This window comes from Ambystoma mexicanum, chromosome 5p (genome assembly GCF_040938575.1).
Source record: "Ambystoma mexicanum isolate Mex_15411 chromosome 5p, UKY_AmexF1_1, whole genome shotgun sequence".
Classification (NCBI taxonomy): domain Eukaryota; kingdom Metazoa; phylum Chordata; class Amphibia; order Caudata; family Ambystomatidae; genus Ambystoma; species Ambystoma mexicanum.
The window spans coordinates 887014986-887034009 of NC_090930.1; the positions used below are offsets into that span (position 1 = coordinate 887014986).

General features: G+C 48.6%; 1 protein-coding gene across 5 annotated transcripts in view; it reads right to left on the reverse strand.

Annotated features, from left to right (window-relative positions):
- C5PH7orf57 (chromosome 5p C7orf57 homolog) overlaps window positions 1-19024 on the reverse strand; it is a 709483-nt gene that overhangs the window by 123776 nt on the left and 566683 nt on the right. For all 5 annotated transcript variants that reach the window (XM_069613329.1, XM_069613326.1, XM_069613325.1 and 2 more), the window contains one exon: window positions 4756-4892. In XM_069613329.1, coding sequence (XP_069469430.1) covers window positions 4756-4892 — 137 coding nt within the window. The remainder of the gene's footprint in view (window positions 1-4755; window positions 4893-19024) is intronic.

The window sequence follows — 19024 nt, forward strand, 5'->3', positions numbered from 1 at the left end:
TGTGTTCATCTCTTTATATATTGAAAGTATTGGTTGCTCTGATGTCTGTGTACGCTGTATGCCTCTGCCAACAAAAATAAAAGTTTCAAAAGAAAAAAAAAAAGAAGAGATCCCTTTCATCCGGGTTTCACCCGGAAAGTAATGGACAAACAGAACGTCTCTGCGTAACTTTGGAGCAGTACCTTAGGTGCTTCTGTAACCACAGACAGACAGATTGGCATCAACTCCTACCCATGGCAGAATTCTCTTACAATAACACCAGACATACTTCAATCGGAATTAGTCCTTTCTTTTGCACCTATGGGTTCGATCCCAAACACATCCCGCTCTTCGGCCAAGTGTCTCCAAACATACCTTCAGTTAACCATCTACTTGACACAATGCAGAAGATACACAAGGAAACCAGATCCAACCTCGAAAAGTCACAGAAAGACTGCAAGAAAAGGGCAGACCGAAAGCGGAAAACCAACCCTCCTTTGGAAGTAGGGATCAAGGTATGGTTGTCTACTAAGTATTTACCCAGATGGGTACATCCTGGCAAATTCTCACCCAGGTACATTGGACGCTTTTGTGTCTGGGCCAAGATAAATCCTGTTGCCTTTCATCTGTCTCTCCCACCTAAACTACGAAGGATCCATCCAGTGTTTCACACTTCCTTACTGAAAGCATATGTGCCAGACCCCCACCTAAGAAAGGCGAAGAGACTAAGCTGTAAACCAACAACGTTATCAGAAGAATACGAGGTGTTGAGATTTCTGGATTCTAGATACAAGAGAGGAGTCCTACAATATCTGCTGTTATGGAAAGGCTGCCGAGATCAAAGGCATCGTGGGAACCTATTCGAAACCTGTCTGCGTCTCAACTCCTACAAAGGTTTCATCGACTACACCCTGGAAAGCCAGGAGGGAGACAGCTGAGAAGGGGGTCATACTGTCATAAACCGGCCCTGGAAGCTAGGAGGCCGGTAAACGATATGGAAGTAGGACTAGACTCCTCCAATCGCTCGGAACGCTTTCACCGATCTACTCTTTCAACCCAACTGACTACAATTAGTAAACAGGTGAGAAGCCTAGCGCGTTACAACTTTCATTGCTGCCATATGGTTGTGAATCAACACTTGCTTCGTGATCACCCTGTTTTTGCCCTTTTCCTCGCTCCCCTGTTGCCTTCCTCTCTGTTCTCAGGCGGTTTCGTATTTGTTTTTGTGTGTACGCTGCTTCCTAGCGGCTATTCTTCCTTTGCTTTCTTTCCTTCTGCTTCTCGAGCTGCGTCTCATAGCTCTTCCACGCTGCTCTCCTCACAGCGTTCCGTTGCCTCACACCTGTTCACCGTTTCCTTTGTTCTTGAGACGGTGGGTTCTTGCTGCCTTACGATACATTCCTCCATAAATTGTCTCCACTGCCAGCAGTCTCATGCTTGTATGTGAGAGGATTTCCATCAAATTGCATGCTGGCACCGGACGTCCGCTTACAAGGAAAATTGGAACACTTTACTCTGCAAACTCGACGATCCCAGCCTACAAGAACTACCAGGGTTTTTCAGCAAGGCTTTTCCCTGGTCTGGGGTGGGCTCCCCTGAGTCCCCGCTGCTGGGCAGTTAGCATCACAGGCAAAGTGGCCTCCCGGGGAGCCTGACCTTATCTCTTCAAACAGAAGGGCAAGACTGTCGAGAAGAAAACCAACAGCGCCTGGAGAGAAAGGAAAGCTGACAGCTCTTCAGAAGAACCGTCGGACTTCAACACAGAATCAGGACGAGGAGTGGGCTAGTGACACGGGTACAGTGATACTTATCAAACCTGCTGAATCTGAGATAACATTCCTTTTCCATGGCCCCGGCATCTGATAATGATTAGTTATTTAAATAGCACGTTTGCCAAAGCACTGTACATAGCACATATTTACATACAAAGGGCAGCTGCATCAACAAGCCCTTAGTCGAGGCAGCATGCGAGTGTGATAAATCCATGTTCAGACAGAAGCATTTAATCTAAGCATGCATGAACCCCACATCTGGGTCTGTCTAGGTATAGACATCTCACAGGATCTGGAGCCAGGATTTACAATGCTTGTATGTGTTGTCTAGTCCTGTGAGTAAGGTGCCAGGAAAGGGTGATGTTTGCAAACATGCGGTTTCATCTACGACTCAACAATGCCACAATTCACCACAACCATGGTGCCACCACACACCTCATGCAGCTCAGACAATCCCCAATCTAAAGCAATGCCACACTACAGTAACCACCTCCCCAATTCTACAGTGTGAGAACCATCGCTCGGTAAATCAGGGTAATGCACCTAAACTACTGAGGAATGACTATGGCTGACGGTGGGGTGACCGGAGGGAGCATGTCCCTGATAGCATTCCGAAGGATGGCCCCCATCTGGGGAGTTCGCATAAGTGCTAGGAACCTTTCGAAGGACCTGTCTTCGGAGGCTGTAGAGGTGGCAGGTGAGATTGATGGAGTGGCCGACGGCTGCTGGGGCCAAGGCACACTCTGCCTGGGGTGCAGGGGAAACCTGCCCAGCGCTGCTGATGGATAAACTGTAGGCCACATACCTGATTAATACCAGTTCCACCTTGTGACTCGTTCCTCCAGCCGCTCTCCTAGAGGAGGCATCGGACGAGCGACCATCTTGTCTGGCACGGCGGCCATTTTGTCGAGCTGTGTGCCACATGCCAAAGTCGTGGTGCCTGGCTCACTGGACCCTACCTCGTCCAAGCCGCTTGGTGTTGGAACATAAGGCCCATCCCGTACCTCAGGCCGGGGCCTGGAAGGCATATTGCCCTCGGAAGAGCTGCTGGTAATGCTGCTTGAAGGCACCCCCTTGGACATGATGCCGGTACTAGGGCATTGCCCCTCATGAGTAACCCCCGTAAAAGAACCTTGCGGTCCCTCAGCACTGAAACCGGAAGGATCCGGAGACCCCTCAGCCATGAGGCCGGTAGCTGGACTAGCCTTGGTACGTGTGCTGGTGCTAGAACCCAAGGGGTTCCTCCCAGACGGGCGCTTCTTTGTTTGTTTGTTTGTTTAATCATTTATAATGCTCATCAGACCCTGAGGTATCAGGGCGCAGCAGTTACAACAATGTGCAAAGCTTAAGTAGACATATTACAGGATATACATAGGAATAAAGCAGGTACAGGTAGGGGTGGACTGGCCTATAGGGAACTCTGGAGATTCCCCGGTGGGCCTCTGCACCCTGGGCCTCTTTTCTGTGGTATTTCCAAATGTTCCCATAGGAAAAGCATTGGGCTTGCTGAAAATGTCTCATATGGGGCCACTTTGAACTTTATTTCCAGGGCCTCTTTTGGTCCCCAGTAATTATTTCCAGGGCCTCTTTTAGTTCCCAGTCCAGCCCTGGGTACAGGAAAGATACGTCAAGGAATACATAGGTACAATATACAGATACAGAGCCAAAAAGTGGATGATGAAGATATAATGCAGCTTCAGTTACATGGTTACACAGTAAGAGAGACACGATATATATACAGACCGTGATGATGGGAAAGGTACATAAAGATATGACGTAAAAGATACATATAGGTAACATACATTAAGTGGCTGGTGGCTATAAAATAGTTGCTGGTGCAGTATATACTGCCAGGCAGTATCCGCTTATAAGGGCTTATGTATCCCTAGCTTTCAGCAAGTTTATGAGATTAAGTCTGAAGTAATGTTTGACAAAGTCCTTTGGGAAGGAGTCACCCTTACGGGGTGCAATGGTAAATAGAGGCCTTGCCTTTGGCCTCGAGTAATATTTGCCAAAGTCCTTTATGTCCTCCAGAGGCGACATCTGGAAGAGCTCCCTCCATCTAGCTAGCCTGTTCTTCAGTGCACGTAGAGTCAGTGCATCGCACACGGACAACCTTCCCAGCTGTGATCGGGACCAAGGCAGCAGAGGCAAAGGGCATGGGGATCGGACGTAGGGAAGATCCCCTCGCAGGCTGGACACCTGCTGAAGCCCTCTGAAGTCAACATGCGCTGGGTAGGAGCGTGGTATCAGAGGACCAAGTATCTGATTGAAAAGAAAAAAAGACAAAGAGAAGAATATCCGGGGAAGAGCACGTGGTATTACATGGCCGAAGCCAAACCCAGGAGCACTGGTGAATTTGGCCCGTTCCCGTCGACGCGGAAAAAGGGAATGAGAAGTGTCGCCAGTGGGAAGAGTCAGGCGAGCGCATGCTCCCAGGGCCATGGCCCTGCGCGCCTCTAAATTTAAAGGGGAAAAAGATGTGTCTGGTAAAAAAGGTTCTATCTCCCGTCCCTTGCGAGGGACGCCCATACAGTATGGAGGAAAGGGGACAGGACGTAAGAGTTTTGGCTTGCAGTAAGTTATGTGCTGGGGATGTGGAACCTGAGAAGGGAGGCTGGAGGGTTTGGGGGGGTGAGGGGGGTGAGTACATGTTAAAACCTAGCTAGCAACTTTCAACTTCAAATTTCTACCCCTGCAGCATAATGTTAAATTTTCATGGGCGATAGTACTTGCCCATGACAATTGGCACTTTCAGTTAATTATGGGATTATTCAAAGATAATCTTGAAATCCCTTAAACTAAACATTGTTGTTTAGTGCAAGTAATGACCAGCTTGTGTTTCATTCTGGAGTGAAACTGTTGATGAGGGGACAAATGAATGGTGTGTCCACGGTGTGCGGATGGTGATGAGGAATATACATTGTCGACTTCAAATAGATCAGCCTTTATCATGTTTAGTTTCCACAACCAAGGACACATTTAACTTAATTTTTCCTTTTACCTTTAGACTTCTCGGTATTTTTAGACTTCTGCAGAGTCTTTTTATCCCGGTCATTGCGCTGTTGGATCCAATCGTCGCCATATCCATTGCTCAACAACTTGCTGAAGTTCACTGGATCATTGCTCCGCGATGTGGGCCTGAATAAAAAAAACATGAATCCATTACTGAAAGAGACTGCAGTAACATTTTTCATATAAATAATAAGTAGGTTTTTTTAGTCCAGTTTTCCATTTCGTTCAATTGTCATTGGGTTACTAATGAAGAATGTGAAAGCCACTTTGCAGGTCTTTCGAATAAGAAAACTTGATAGAGAAGCAACTGTTGCAGCTTAATTGTACTTGACATGGAATGAGCTCTACAACACGCTGTTCGCTCGAGAATTAAAGAAAAAACTCATACAAGATACAATTCCTCTGGCAATTGTGTGTTTAGATACAGGCCAAGATGCATGTGCATGTATGTAGACTGCTTAGCTGTAGAGGGAGCATTACAGAATAAAACTAGCAAAGTGATAGGAACGTCTCAACACCAGTGGCAAGAATCCAGGATAAGTGGTCTTTAAGGACAACTCATTGGCTGCACTAAATTGCCATTTCATATGAGGTATGCTATTAAAGTGCATTCCTTTAACACATATTTCAGCGCTTCCTTGCATGGGATTAAAGGGCGCCTTGCTTTACTTAAAAGGTTACATCAAGTATTCATACTACATTAGGAGCCCAAAAGGAGGGATTTTCCTCTAAAACCCTCCAAGAAATGTGTAGTATTTGGCTCCACACTGCATTCCAAGAGAGCCGACACGCACTGACTGCGCGGCGGCGTTGGAATGTAAATAGAAGGTGAGAAGTCAGTTGGAGTTGAGCGTATGCAGAGAGCCACGGCCAGTGGGGCTCGTATCATACGACTTCGCAATTACTTACAAACCACTTGCTCTCTGTTAACTAATAAAGTACATCTTTAACTACCTTCCGGGGTCACATCTTGCCATTTCATACGAGGTCTACTAGAAAAGTGCATTCCATTAACACATATTTCAGCGCTTCCTTGCATTACTCAAAAGGTTACATCAAGTATCCATACCACATCATGAGCTCAAAAGGAGGGATTTTCCTCTAAAACCCTCTAAGAAATTCCACATCACAGAGACTGAAAGATAATTTAGATCGATTTTTCCTTTAAGTGAAGTTAAACAAAGGAAGAACCCATGCTGAAAAACACAGATTTGATTTGAGAGACTTTGGACATGCAAATAGGTCAAAACCATTTGTGAAACGCCACATACAAAATCTCTCAAATGACGGTATACCAACGTGCAGGATGCGTCACTAGCTGGCTCTACCAGGCCATGGGCATTTGCGGGCCTAAAGCAAAGCGCTCTGCGCACCTCTCCAGTGGAGACATGGTAAGCATTATGTTAAATGATTGTGCACCGAATGGTGTAGGCGACCTGACTAGGGGACACAGGAAATAACGGTCATGTGACCTTCTAATGTTGATCCGGTTGCTGCCTGCGCCTTCCACGATGACACTAACTCTCAGCTGGAGCTACATGTGTTACCATAGGTGAATATAGAAAAAGAAGCCTTTTTGCTAAATGGATAAGGAACAAGTTACTTACCTGTAACTGTTGTTCTCCAGCATGGGTCTGGCATGGATTCACATGCTCATGAATATTCTCCGGTAAAGAAAAAATCATTTTCAGTTTCACCTCGTAAAAACCAATCACTGGTCTCTGGGTCATACTGCCCCCAGCCAATGACTGCCCTCTACCTAAGCCCCTCCTCTTGCAGCCATCTTCAGATTTGGTAGCACATAAAGTGGCAGTAGGACCAAGAGAAGAGCCGAGAGTGGTAGGTGAGAGGGTTCGCATGTGAATCCATGCAAGACCCATGCTGGAGAACAACAGTTACAGGTAAGTAACTTGTTCCTTCTCCAGCATGGGGTCTGGCATGGATTCACATGCTCATGAATAAATAATACATAGCAGTACACACAAGCACAACCACAGGAGGTGGCAAGGCTCAACATTAAACATCTCAACATTAAGCATCTCTTACCTCCTCACCAGGCTCACCTTCAAGTGAACAGGTTGCGCAGCACTGCTTGGCCGACTCTGGACTCCTCCCTGGAATCCCGGTTGACGCAGTAGAATCTCGTGAAGGTGTGCATCAACCTCCACGTAGCAGCCCTGCTGATGTCCAGCAGGGGCACACCAGACAGTCACAACGTAGTAGCAGCAATCACTCTGGTCGAATGGGATCTCGGACGGCCAGGCAACGGTCGGTTTGCCAACCGATGACAATGGGTGATGCAGCCGGAGAGCCACCTGGAAATGGAAGCCTTGGAGAGGGCCTTCCCATGATTCACAGGGCCAAAGTTCACAAAAAGTAGTGACGTCTTCAGAAACTTTTCATACGGTCCACATAGAACTTCAGCGCTCTAGCCACATCCAGCGAGTGCAAAGTCCTTTCAGCCAGCATCGAAGGCGTCAGAAAAAACACAGGTAACACCAAGGGCTCATTGAGATGGAAGTCCAACGGCACCTTGGAGGGGTGCGTCCTCAGCACCACCCAATGTTGTGAAAAGTCAAGTAAGGTGGCTTACAGGATAGGGCCTGAAACTCTCTCACTCGTCGTGCAGAGGTGATGGCCATGAGGAACGCTGTGTTCCACAAAAACTCCAGCAGTGCCGAATGCATAGGCTCGAATGGAGGACCCATGAGCCTAGTCAGAACCACATTGAGTTCCCACGTCGGGGCCGGAGCCTTCACCGGCGAGAACGAACGGAATAGTCCTTTGACGTACTCCTTGACTAGACGTTGCGACCATAACGCCGACCGTCCCGGAGCTCTGGTGTAGCAGGATATCGCCGCCAGATGAACTTTGATGGAAGCATGAGTTAGTCCCACTTTGGCCAGCGACAGCAAGTACGGCAGCACCTGTGGAGCCGTAACTCGTAAAGGGTCCATCTTCTGTGCACGGCACCAGACAGTGAATCTCTTCCACTTATGTCCGTAGCATTTCAGGGTAGACGCAGCCCTGGCCTTGGCGAGCACCTCCTTGCAGTCGGCCGGGAGATCATATTAACCAAACTCTAGTGCTGCAGGAGCCAGGCCTGCAAGTTCAATGACGCTGGGTCGTGGTACAGAATCGTGCCTCATTCTCTGGCGAGAATATCTGCGGCCACCGGAAGCTTGACTGGAGGGGACGCTGACAAGTCCTGAAGGTCCGGGTACCATATCTGTCTTGGCCACGACGAGGATTATCCTGCACCGTGACTGTCTGAGTTGATTGACTAGTCGAAGAAGCAACGGCAACGGAGGGAACGCATACGGAAACAGGATATTTCAGGGGAACGAATGCGTCCCCCATGCTCCCTGGGTGGGGAAACCTGCTTGCGAACCTCCGGCACTTGGTGTTAGTCACCGTCGCAAACAGATAGATCTTGGGATTGCCCCATCATCGAAACAAAAGATCCACCTGGTCCTGCCGAAGCTCCCCCTCATGGCAAGTGTGTAGCTCCCTGCTGAGAGAGTCGGCAGCGGCGATCTTCACTCCTGCCAGATGAAACGGGATGAGAAACATCCCCTGGGCAACGGCCCAGTGCCATAAATCCTGCGCCTCCCTGGAGAGCGCAGGGGATCTGGTGCCTCCCTGCTTCTGGATGTAGAACATTGAGGTGGTGTTGTCCGTGAAGACCCGTACCACCTTGTCCTTGAGGGACGGAAGGAGACTTGAGTGCCCAAAACACTGCCCGCAGCTACAGTACGTTGATGTGCAACGACTTCTCCCGCAGCAGCCACAAGCCTCTTGCGTGGAGACTTCTGGTGTGCGCTCCCCATCTTTCCAGGGAGGCGTCTGTCGTGACAGTCTCTTTATGAGGTGGGGTCTGGAAATCCGCGCCCGCAGACAGATGCGCGCGGACTCCTCACCACCGTATCACTCGACGGAAACTCTCGTCGAGAGTGATCTTGTCCTCGAAGCTTCCCGATACTTGAATTCAACGGGCATCGAGGACCTCTTGCAGTGGACGCATCCGCAGCCTGCACAGCTAAATGAGGTATATGCATGACGACATCATGCCAAGAAGGGACTTAACAGACCTCACCCTTGCGATCTTCAGCGTCAACAGCCGTTGTACCTTGCCCACGATGGCCGCTATCCTCTCCTCCGACGGAGACGCCAGGCACGACACTGTGTTGAGTCGGGACCCCAGAAACAGCGTGTCTTGCGATGGCACCAAGCAGGACTTCGCATAGTTCCCCGAGAAACCAAGCTCCGTCAGTAGTTGGACGGTTTTTGCTGTGTGTTCGACTGCGATGTCCCTCGATTTCGCTCGGATGAGCCGGTTGTCCAGGTAGGGGTCTACGTGGATCCCTCGTAGACGCAGCCGCGCCGCTGCCGGCACTAGACGTTTGGTGAAGACCCTTTGGCACCGACTTCAAAACGAAGGGAAGGGCCTTGAACTGGTAATGTTGCCCTTGAAACACAAAGCGCAGAAACTTGCGGTGTCCCTTGTGAATGGGGATGTGAAAATAGGCATCCTCCAAGTCCAGCGACGACAGAAAATCCCCTTCTTCCAGTTGTCCTAGCACATGGAGCGTGACCATCCGAAACTTCTGAGATCTGATGTACTTGTTCAGACGGCAGAGGTCTAGGATGGGCCTCCAACCGCCCATCTTATTGACAAGGAAGTAACGAGAGTACACTCAGGAGCCCCGGAGCCTCTTTGGGACGAGCTCTATCGCGCCCTTCTTCTGCATGGCCTGCACCTCCAGCAAAAGCAGAGGGACGTGGTTTTCCTGCCTGGCCAATGGTGGTATACGAAGACACTTCTGTTGGAACTCTGCGGGTTCGTGGGCGAGAGCATCCAGCACCCAACGGTCGAGAAGTTCGCCAGCCGGACTCCCACTGGGGTGCGCAGGTGGGGGCCCCGACGTCACGGCTGGTTCAATCTTGCTTTGCCATGGAGGTGCCGCCTTGGGGACCTTGGCGACGACGGCGACCTCCTCCAGACTTGTGACTTGTTGCGGCCCCTGTGGCCTCCTGGGCTGAAGAGCGGGACGGTTGACGGTAGGACGAAGAGCTTCCACCGGAGCCTTTGGAGGAGCCTTGGGATTTACCTCCGGAAGTCTCCGTGTCCGCCTTTATGGCCTGAAGGGACTCGTCCACAGTCTTTCCAAACAAGTTGTCCCCGAAGGGCATGTCCAATACCCTCGACTGAACATCCTGGTGAAAATTTGTGGCCCTTAACCATCCACGCCGACAAAGACAAACGCTGTTGCCCTTTAGGCGAAACCCTGTGTCGGCAATGTCCGTGGCCACGGTAATGGCATGATCCGAAGCCACTTCTCCCTCCTGCAGGATCTCCAATGCTTCCGCCCTCTTGTCGTCGGGAAGGAAGTCCAGGAGGGGAGCGACCTTGAACCAGAGAACCCTGTCGTAACCCGCCACAATGGCGAGGGCTTTGGCAGCCTTGATGGTCGTTGCTGCCGACGTGATGACTTGTTGTCCCATGGCGTCCAACTTCTTCCCTTTGTTGTCCGGGGGGACGAAGAGCCAGAAAACCTCTTCCTAGCCGCCGCAGAGACCACCGAATCCAGGGAAGGTTGGGATCTCAAACACTTGGGTGCAGAGTCCGGCACCCTGTACTTTTTCTCGTATCGGTCCCTCTTCGCCCGGGCCGAGGACGGATTCTTCATCAGGGAGAGTCCTTCGTCCCAAATGTCATCCAAGAGCAGAATTGAAAGCACAGTCTTCCTCTTAGCCTCATGGCGTTGGTACAGGAAACCTTCTTTCTTCTTCTCCTCGGGGACTGGTTGAAACAGTTCCGAGGCCCTGGTGATCATGGCGTGGAACGAGCCTATTTCGTCGGGCGGTGAGTCCCTGGACACCAGAGATGGGAGGTCTTCTAACCCACCGTCGTCGTACGTGCCCATTGTCTCCAGGTCGTTCTCTTCCCTCGGCGGAGGTAAGGGAGGCGAAGTGTGACAAGGAGGTGGAGGGTGAACTCTCCTCTTCTTGACTGGGGGTTTGCCTGATGGCCCAGTTCCCGCCGGCGTAAGGGGCATCCTCGTCTGGATCTCCAAGCACAAAGTGTGTAGAGCTTTGAGAATGTCCACCCAAATGTCCGCCGGGGGTTGTGGTGGTTGCTGAGGTGGCGGAAGTGGGAGTGACGGCAGCAGAGGTGTAGGGTCGTCTCTTCCAAAATGGTCTGGAGGGTAGAAAGTTCCTCCTCTCAGGTGATGTCTGTGCCCTGCAGGACTACCGTGCCACCCCCCCCCCTTTCCTGTGACCAGGGGAGACGGTTTCAGAGAGATGACTGGCATCGTCTTCTCTGGTGTCTTTTCTATGGGCTGAAAAGACGATCCCTCCTAGCAGGCAGGGAAACTCTCTCCTTGGGGGTCGTACCCTGCATCCGCAGCCTTCAAGCCTTCAAGAGGGACGCCACCACTCCTTCAATGGAAGGCTTTGCCGGGTGAATCTGGGCCTTCACGACCTTGGCCGCCTTCTTGGGGGGAGGGTCAGGGCCCCGCTCCCCCTTGGCCTTCTCCGACGGGTCCGTCGGGGCTTCTCCAGAAGCTTACACGGGTGATCCGACATCTTCTACGCCGAATCCGAGCGATGGCTGGCGGCTGATAGTGCTGGAGTCATCCTCCACGTGCATTTGGTCCGAATGCAGCCAATAGAGGCACAGGGAATGCCCATCCTCCAAGTAGATGTTCTGTAGGCCGCATCCTGGGCAAACCCTGAACAGAGGTGTCAAGTCGTCCTTCTCCTCTGCCATGTCCACGCAGAGTAGGCCTCGAAGAATCTTCTGGAATCTTAACTTGACGAAATTCCACCAGATTGACCGTAAAAATAGAGTAAACTCTAGGAAAAAGCACAAAACGCAGTAAAAAACCTGAGAGCTACTGACGAGGACTCTCACCACTCGAACGTGTAGTAAAAATCTGAAGATGGCTGCCAGAGGAGAGGTTTAGGTAGAGGGCAGTCATTGGCTGGGGGCAGTATGACCCAGAGACCAGTGATTGGTTGTTAGGAGAAAGACAGTTCAGAAGTGAAACTGAAACAGATTTTTTCTTTACCAAGGATTCCCAGCCTGACGACTGGGAATATTCACGAGCATGTGAATCCATGCCAGACCCCATGCTGGAGAAGGATGCAAATAGGAGATCAGAAGCCTCTGCTTTGGATGGCAGCTGTATTATTTGCTTGGGGCCGGCCCTAATCAGGGCTGGTGGGTACCTGTATGGTGCTCTTGGCTGTGGCGGAGATTGGAAGAGTGTTGAGAGGGGCAGTGAACAAAGCAGTATACTAAAATGCACCAAAGTATGGTAGCCATCTACAGACTTACCCATGATTTGGACCTGGACAATGCAGACTTGGAATAATTCCTGGCTGGAATGTTGGGTTCTCCCCACTGTGGATGTACTTTGCTCAGTTGTCCCCTATGATCTTCCCCTTGACTCAGCTTTACGCTTCTGTTCTGGGGATGGGCCTGGGTACCGAGGCTAGTCTGCGGAGTTTGCCCTCACCCACAGCTGCAATACTCTGTCACTTTATCTGGGCCGTAGATTGGGTGTTCACTTATGACATCCACCAACCAGAGGACTCATGGCCTGTTGACCGACTGGGTAAGGCAGCTTGCCCCTGTTGGGTTCTAGAGAAAGGTGCATGGGTTGCAGAATCTGCCAAGCACCTGCTTGATTTGAAAGGTGGCCCATCTCTGGCTCTTCCCGCAGTGTTAGTTAGATCTTTGATTCAGAATAAATACTCGAGGGCCACCACAAGGGGATTGGGGAGACATTCATACACTTTTAAAATTCTGTGAGGAGCCAGGAATGAGACACGGACACAGAGGAGACATGTTTGTGTCTACAAACCTTTATTAAAACAAATGTGGGTTTGGAATATGCTCCATTATCCCTACCTGAAGAGGAATTTCCCTACCTCAACCAAAACTAATGGGTTTGTCCTGTGTCAAGATGCCCAAACAAAAGTATGTCCTGTGTCTGTAATCCTATTCTGGCCCACACACTCTAAAATAACTCCAAGGTGTAAAGTGTATTGTCTCTTGATTTCTCAAAGTGCTAAGATGATCAAGTTCAACACAAAAGTTCAGATCCAACGAAAAAGGTTTCCAAATTAACAATGTTCAGAGTTCCATGGAATTGCTTCCTTCCCCAGACTCCTTGTACCAAAGCAAACAAGTTCAAAAAGAATAATCAGGTTTCCTAGAGGATTACCCCCTCACCTTGATGTAGTCACTTATTTTGAGGAAATTGCTCCATTGCTCAAGCTTTCTGTTCATTTCAAAATCCCAAGGGCATCTTTCTTCCTAAGGACTCTCTTTTCCATTGTACACTATTATAACCGTTCACAAACTCAAGTGCATGGCCTTCCTTGAGACACAATACAATAGGTACAAATATTAATCTTCAACTGGTATACTTCCTTGCCAGGTGTCAGGAAACCTGTAAAGGTGGCCCCTCTGCTACCAGAGCGGCTCTGGCAGCCTACCTAGAACAGAAGGTACCCGGGTACAGTCTGAATATTAGGGAGCGCGCGGAGGTAAGCATACCAGATAGTTGACATATAGCTTTGGTAGCGGGACATTCAAGTCCTAGGAAGCAGTTGGTATTATTGAGCCTTCCGACTCTGACAGCTAAGCCCATTCCAAGATGGCCGAAAGGACTGGGTATTTCTACAGCAAGTAGCATGACAGTTCCCATTCCAAGATGGCCATAGAGAATCACGCAATCATGTGATGGACGTCAGGGGATAAAGGGGAAACGGAACCTCGATTGCAGCGTCTCACAACTGCTTTGTACATCCACTTGTATGGGGTTTTCCGGTGAGAACGAGATTAGGTAATTAGCAAGGTAAGAAGGGAAAGCAGAGAGGTCACTGTGAGTTTTCTTTGTAATTTGTTTAAATCTTTGGACCGAATATCCCCAAGATTACATGAGGTTGTTTGCTCTCACTAGAGAGGTCAGACCCTTGGCTTCGATACTAGTGTTAAGGTTGTATATTCTGTGAGTTCGGTTATTCAACGGATCTCTAAGCTGCTCATTCTCCCCTAGAATAGGTTTCTAAACCTGTTACCTATGAAGTTTTCCTGTGACTCAAACAGGAAATGGTTTCACTCCTGATGGTTCAAGCGAGGCAAGACAGGAAAAACAGGTACCATATTGTATGTTTTTTTTCCTGCCATTTAAAGATTAGTACACCGCCAGCTCCTAACAAGCTTCCTTTTTCAACCACTGCAGGCTTCTGAGTCGGTAATCCGGAGTGAAATACAGAAAGGGGGCGCAGAAATTATGTCACCCAGCTGCAGCTCAATTCTTCTTCTAATTTGACAGTAAGAAGGGAGTTTCAATCGGTTGCGGTGGAGGACTTTATTCCTTGGTCCCTAAGAACTTGAAGCATCTGACACATCTGACAGACCCGACACCAGGACTTCATTGTATACAACACTGACTTTAAGGTGGGGGATTAACAATTCATTCGTAACTGGTTCTACAATTACTTTCTCTTCTTTAAGGACTTAATTTTTGGTCTCTCGCAGCGTTTTTAATGAAGCAGCACACTCTGTTATACAACCCGATAACCCATTTGTGTGCTTTACAGGTATTTACTGCCTTCCCTTCGCTTTCTTTCACTCTGTTATTCCTACATAGTGCATACGCTTAAGCCGGTAACCCTGCGGGCAAGCCGGTAACCCACTTGTGTTCCCTGGGCTTACCGGTTGCCTCCATTGATCCTTCGGCTTCAGCGTATTGGCTACACATGCCCCCCGTTAAAAACGACACGTTCACTGTGCCTTTTTTCGCGATGCGAGTTTCCCGCTGCTCTCTCTCCATGAGCACTGAACTGTCTGCACTTCGGCTTCTTCCTGGATTCGGGGTTGCCGTCACGATGCCTGCTGCAGCGTGTTTCCCTCCAACGTGAGGTTTGGCTTTGTTACGGGTTGCGAGGCAGACCGGCATCTGCAGCCCTCTTCTCTCCTCTCCTCGTCAGCTCCAGCTGGGCTGTATCTAAACTTCCTGGCTTGATTATACCTTTTCCAACAACTAGACTGCTGCGTTGGTCGCCCGGTCCTAGTGATCTTCATTACTCTGTTCTTTCTCGTGTCCGTGATTATGGTATCGCTTCAAGAAAGGTTTTGAAGTGGACACTGAATTTCATTGGGAGTAATTCTTACTGCTCCCCGCCTCTTCCTTGTCTCAGTTGTAATTGTTTATTTATACAGCGATTATACACAGGTGGAGTGCTTCGAAGCGCTTCAAGGCGGGAAGGGAAGAAGGCAATACAGTAATATTAGTGTCAATATATTATCCCCTAATGGGAGTTTGGAGAGTAGTCAAAGTAGATTTAACAAGAGGTTGGTGAAGTGTGTGAAAATATGCCATTAAGTCATAGGTATTCAAACTGTATAGATTGGAGGAAAGGGGAAAGGGCGGCTCACATGGTCGGGCTGAAGCTTGGAACTGTCTCAGGCACCAATGAAAAACTGGCCTGCAGTTGTAAATGGATATTCATTCCTTTAGTCACAGAATGTTTGAATAATACCCAAGGGGATACTTTGTGTTAAAATGTAAGCAAATTGTGATATTTAAAGAATATTTATTCAGCAACAATGAATAACTGCATAGATAACTGCATAGGGCAGTAACTCATCAAACTGGCCCACATTGCCAAAAAGGTGGCCATTTTGACTGGCCCACACTAGCATTTTGCATTTTTGCCCTATAGACCAGTCTGAGCATTGTGGCTCATCCATAATGGTGAGGGGGCGCCCACCCAGTGGCCCCGTCACCCATTATGGAGGAGCTAAGGAGCCAGCCCAGTGAAACAATGAGCACTCCCTCAGCTGCTTTTCCAGCTGAGGGAGTGCTCCTGGGCTGGCTGAACTGTCAAAGGACAACACGGTTTCCCTTTGACAGTTCAGTTCCCCAGTCGCACATGCTCACTGAGACATGCAAGGCTGGGGGCATTTTGCTTTGCCAGCCTTGCATAGCTCATTGGAAATGCTGGCTGTGGCACTGCGTGTCTATGTGCGAGGGGGAGCTCCTGCGCCTCCTCGCACATATAGACAGAGCAGCCTGGAGCAGGGCGTTTCAGCACCCATAAGCAGGCCCCTGCAGAAGGTACGTTTATGTTAATTTATTTTTTATTTAAACATGTGTATGGATGCATGTATGCTTGTGTTATGAGTAGGTGTATGGTGATGGATGCTCGTGTCAATTCTAGAGTGATTGCTGTATGAATGTGTGCGTTAGTTTGTTTTGGTCCGTTGAGCTGATTTTGGCAAGTGGTGGATAGAGGTAGAAGGAGGGTTGTACAACAAAGGCATTTTAAAAATGCCTAAATACCTTTGTTGCACAATCCCCCTACCCACCTGCCAAAATCAGCTCCACTTCTAAGGTGCTGTGTCGCCCAGGGGACAGGGATGGTATATCTATCACAGATGTCCACTCAAAAATACCATGCTTTCCCCCTTGGCACCCCAGCGCCTTGCATACACACACAATTATGTTGATTGTGTTAGGCCCAGTGGGGCCCAGGGGACAGGGATGATCAATGTCATGCCTGCCCGCTTGCCCCCCCCAACCCCAATTGCAAACTGTTTGGCTATTTACCTTTTTTTTTTTTAGTATGCTCTACAATGCAGCATTTTAACCCATTATTTAAAAATAAATTAATGGGGGGAAAACCCCATGAACTCCCCTTGATTGGTTCGGGCTCCCTCGCTACGCTTGGTCAGTATGGCATTTTTGTGGAAAATATTTATGCCCCTCCACTTAAAAAATTCACCAGCTGCCACTGGCCCTCGGACTGTGTTGGGAACGGGGTGGGGGGAGCCCAGGGACTGTGGTGGGAGCAGGGTGGGTAGAGTCTAGGGTTTGATGGGATGGGGAGAGCCCAGGGACTGAGTAGGAGTGGGATGAGGGAGCCCAGCGATTGTGATGGGAGCAGATGGAGAAGACCAGGGACTATACTGGGAGTAGGGTGCAGTGACGGCGCGCAATAGTTTGTAGCCATTTGTAAATACTGTCTATTTGGCATTTTTGGGGGGGCATGGCCTGCCCAAATTTTGCACAGGGGGGCCCAGGCCAAAAAAGTGTGAAGACCACTGCATTAAGGTATGGGGAATAGAGGATACATACCTTGAAGGGAATGGGGTGCATGTGACTTCACGCAATTATGTAATCTCATCTCCCAGAGGGTCACCTCCCCCAGGTAGTCCTCTCTCATATAGCTGCCCCCAGAGTCAGGATCAGGTAGTGGCTGCCGTCCCCAGGCTTAGGTGGAGGTTAATTCAGGGAAAGGAGTGATGATATCATCAGATTAATTACAATTCCCGAACCGAAACTCAGAAAAATAACAATTGCTCAGGTCCATATGGAACAGTGACTGAGCAGAGATGGATGCTCCTGCCACTCAAAATTATTTGCATTTGGTAGAGACCAAGCAATTGATTCAAGGTAGTATTGTTGACTTAGCTACACAAATCTCAACCCCAAACAAACATGTGGCTGTGGTTTAACAATGAATCGAAGAAAAGTCAAAAATACTGGCTGTGCAGAGCTATAAACTATCCGAGTTGGGCCACAGAATGGAGACCTTAGAAGCACAATGCAAGTCACTTCAAATAAAAATTTTTAAAAAAGACACTGAAAGGTCTATGCACTGAGAATGAAAGAGTCAATCCTATATCTGCTCTCAAAAACATGAGCGGTCAACGTGTGATGAAGAAGCATCCACAACAAACTGAACCGAAGAGAAGCATTTTGGATATACAGTCTCGATTCTCTATCCCCTGGAGGAAAGAACAAGATCTGAATCTATCATGTTATCTGTGATAACACCAGGAGTATTATGTTGCATTTGTTAGGGGGACAACGACTTTTTTGCTCTCTCATGTTAGAGAGATGTATGTTCTACTTTGCCATCTACGTTATTGATATCCTCTGTTGCAAGTTGCACATAGTATAACTCTTTTTCTAGCTTCAACCTCCTTGTTGGTCGATCTATAGCAGATGTAATTACATTTGCTGTCTATTCTAGATTATCATGTGGCGTTGAGCACCCGTTTCGAGGGCTGGAACGGCCCAAGGGCTTTTAACGAGGGCCCTGGGCCGTTCCCACCCGTTCCGGCCCTTGATGCCGTAATGCCCCCCCCGACCCTCCGGCGAGGGGCTTATTGCTATTAGTATCCCGGTCCGTAAGACCAGGTTACTAAAAGCATTTTTTTTTGCGTTCTAAAAAGCGCTCCGGTGTTTCAGAACATAACAAATTTAAAAAATGGCCGCCTGGGAAGGGAAAACGAAGTCTGTTTTCTCTTTCCATGGTGGCCATTGAAAATAAGTGTAGAAAAGTAAACAAACAAAATAGCCACCATGGAAAGGGAGAAGGGGCTACATGTAGCCCCTTCTCCCTTTCCATGGTGGCCATTCAAAAAAAAGGTAAAAAGGTAAACAAAAAGAAATTGCCACCTTTTCACGACGGACTGTGGCAGATCGGGAGCGGATGCGCTGGGGACAGAATTGTTTCCAGCGCGTCCGATCCCGAAATGGGGGACCGTGCACTGCTAAGACTAACACCCAGGACATCACAAATATCATTGATGACATCACATCATTTCATAGGTTTTTATTAGTCCAACTTAACCATAACGTCCCTTTAACAAAGTTCTTTCATTGAATTTCATAGGTTATTAGTCCAACTTAACCATAATGTCCCTTTAACAACGTTCTTTTCAGTGAATTTCATGGGTTTTTACCAGTGCATGCAATTTTCCTACAACTTACTAATATCATACTTACAAATATAACAATATTTGTGTCCAATTTATTTTACGTCACCATAAAAACTTTTTGCAACTATTTCAACTAGTTTTACATCCGTAGACGTCTAAAAACATCTGACTTCATTGCGGACCTTTCACATGACCATACGCTGGTGCGCGGCATGATGACGTGTCAGAGAACCCGTCCGCACTTCACGATAAGATCCATCCTTCGCTGACAGTTCAGAACTGCATTTTCTACTGATCTGGGAACTTTCAACTTCAAAATTTCCCATGCACACCTCTTACACCTTTTCATACTCATTATCCATTACCATCTAGTACACAGTACATACTTAGAAGAATTTTATCAAAACTGCAGTTATTGCCATCCCTCCTCCCCAAGAGCCGCCACCACCACCACCACCAGCTGGAGGACCTTCACAACAAAAAAGCGCAGTACTTTCAAAGACAA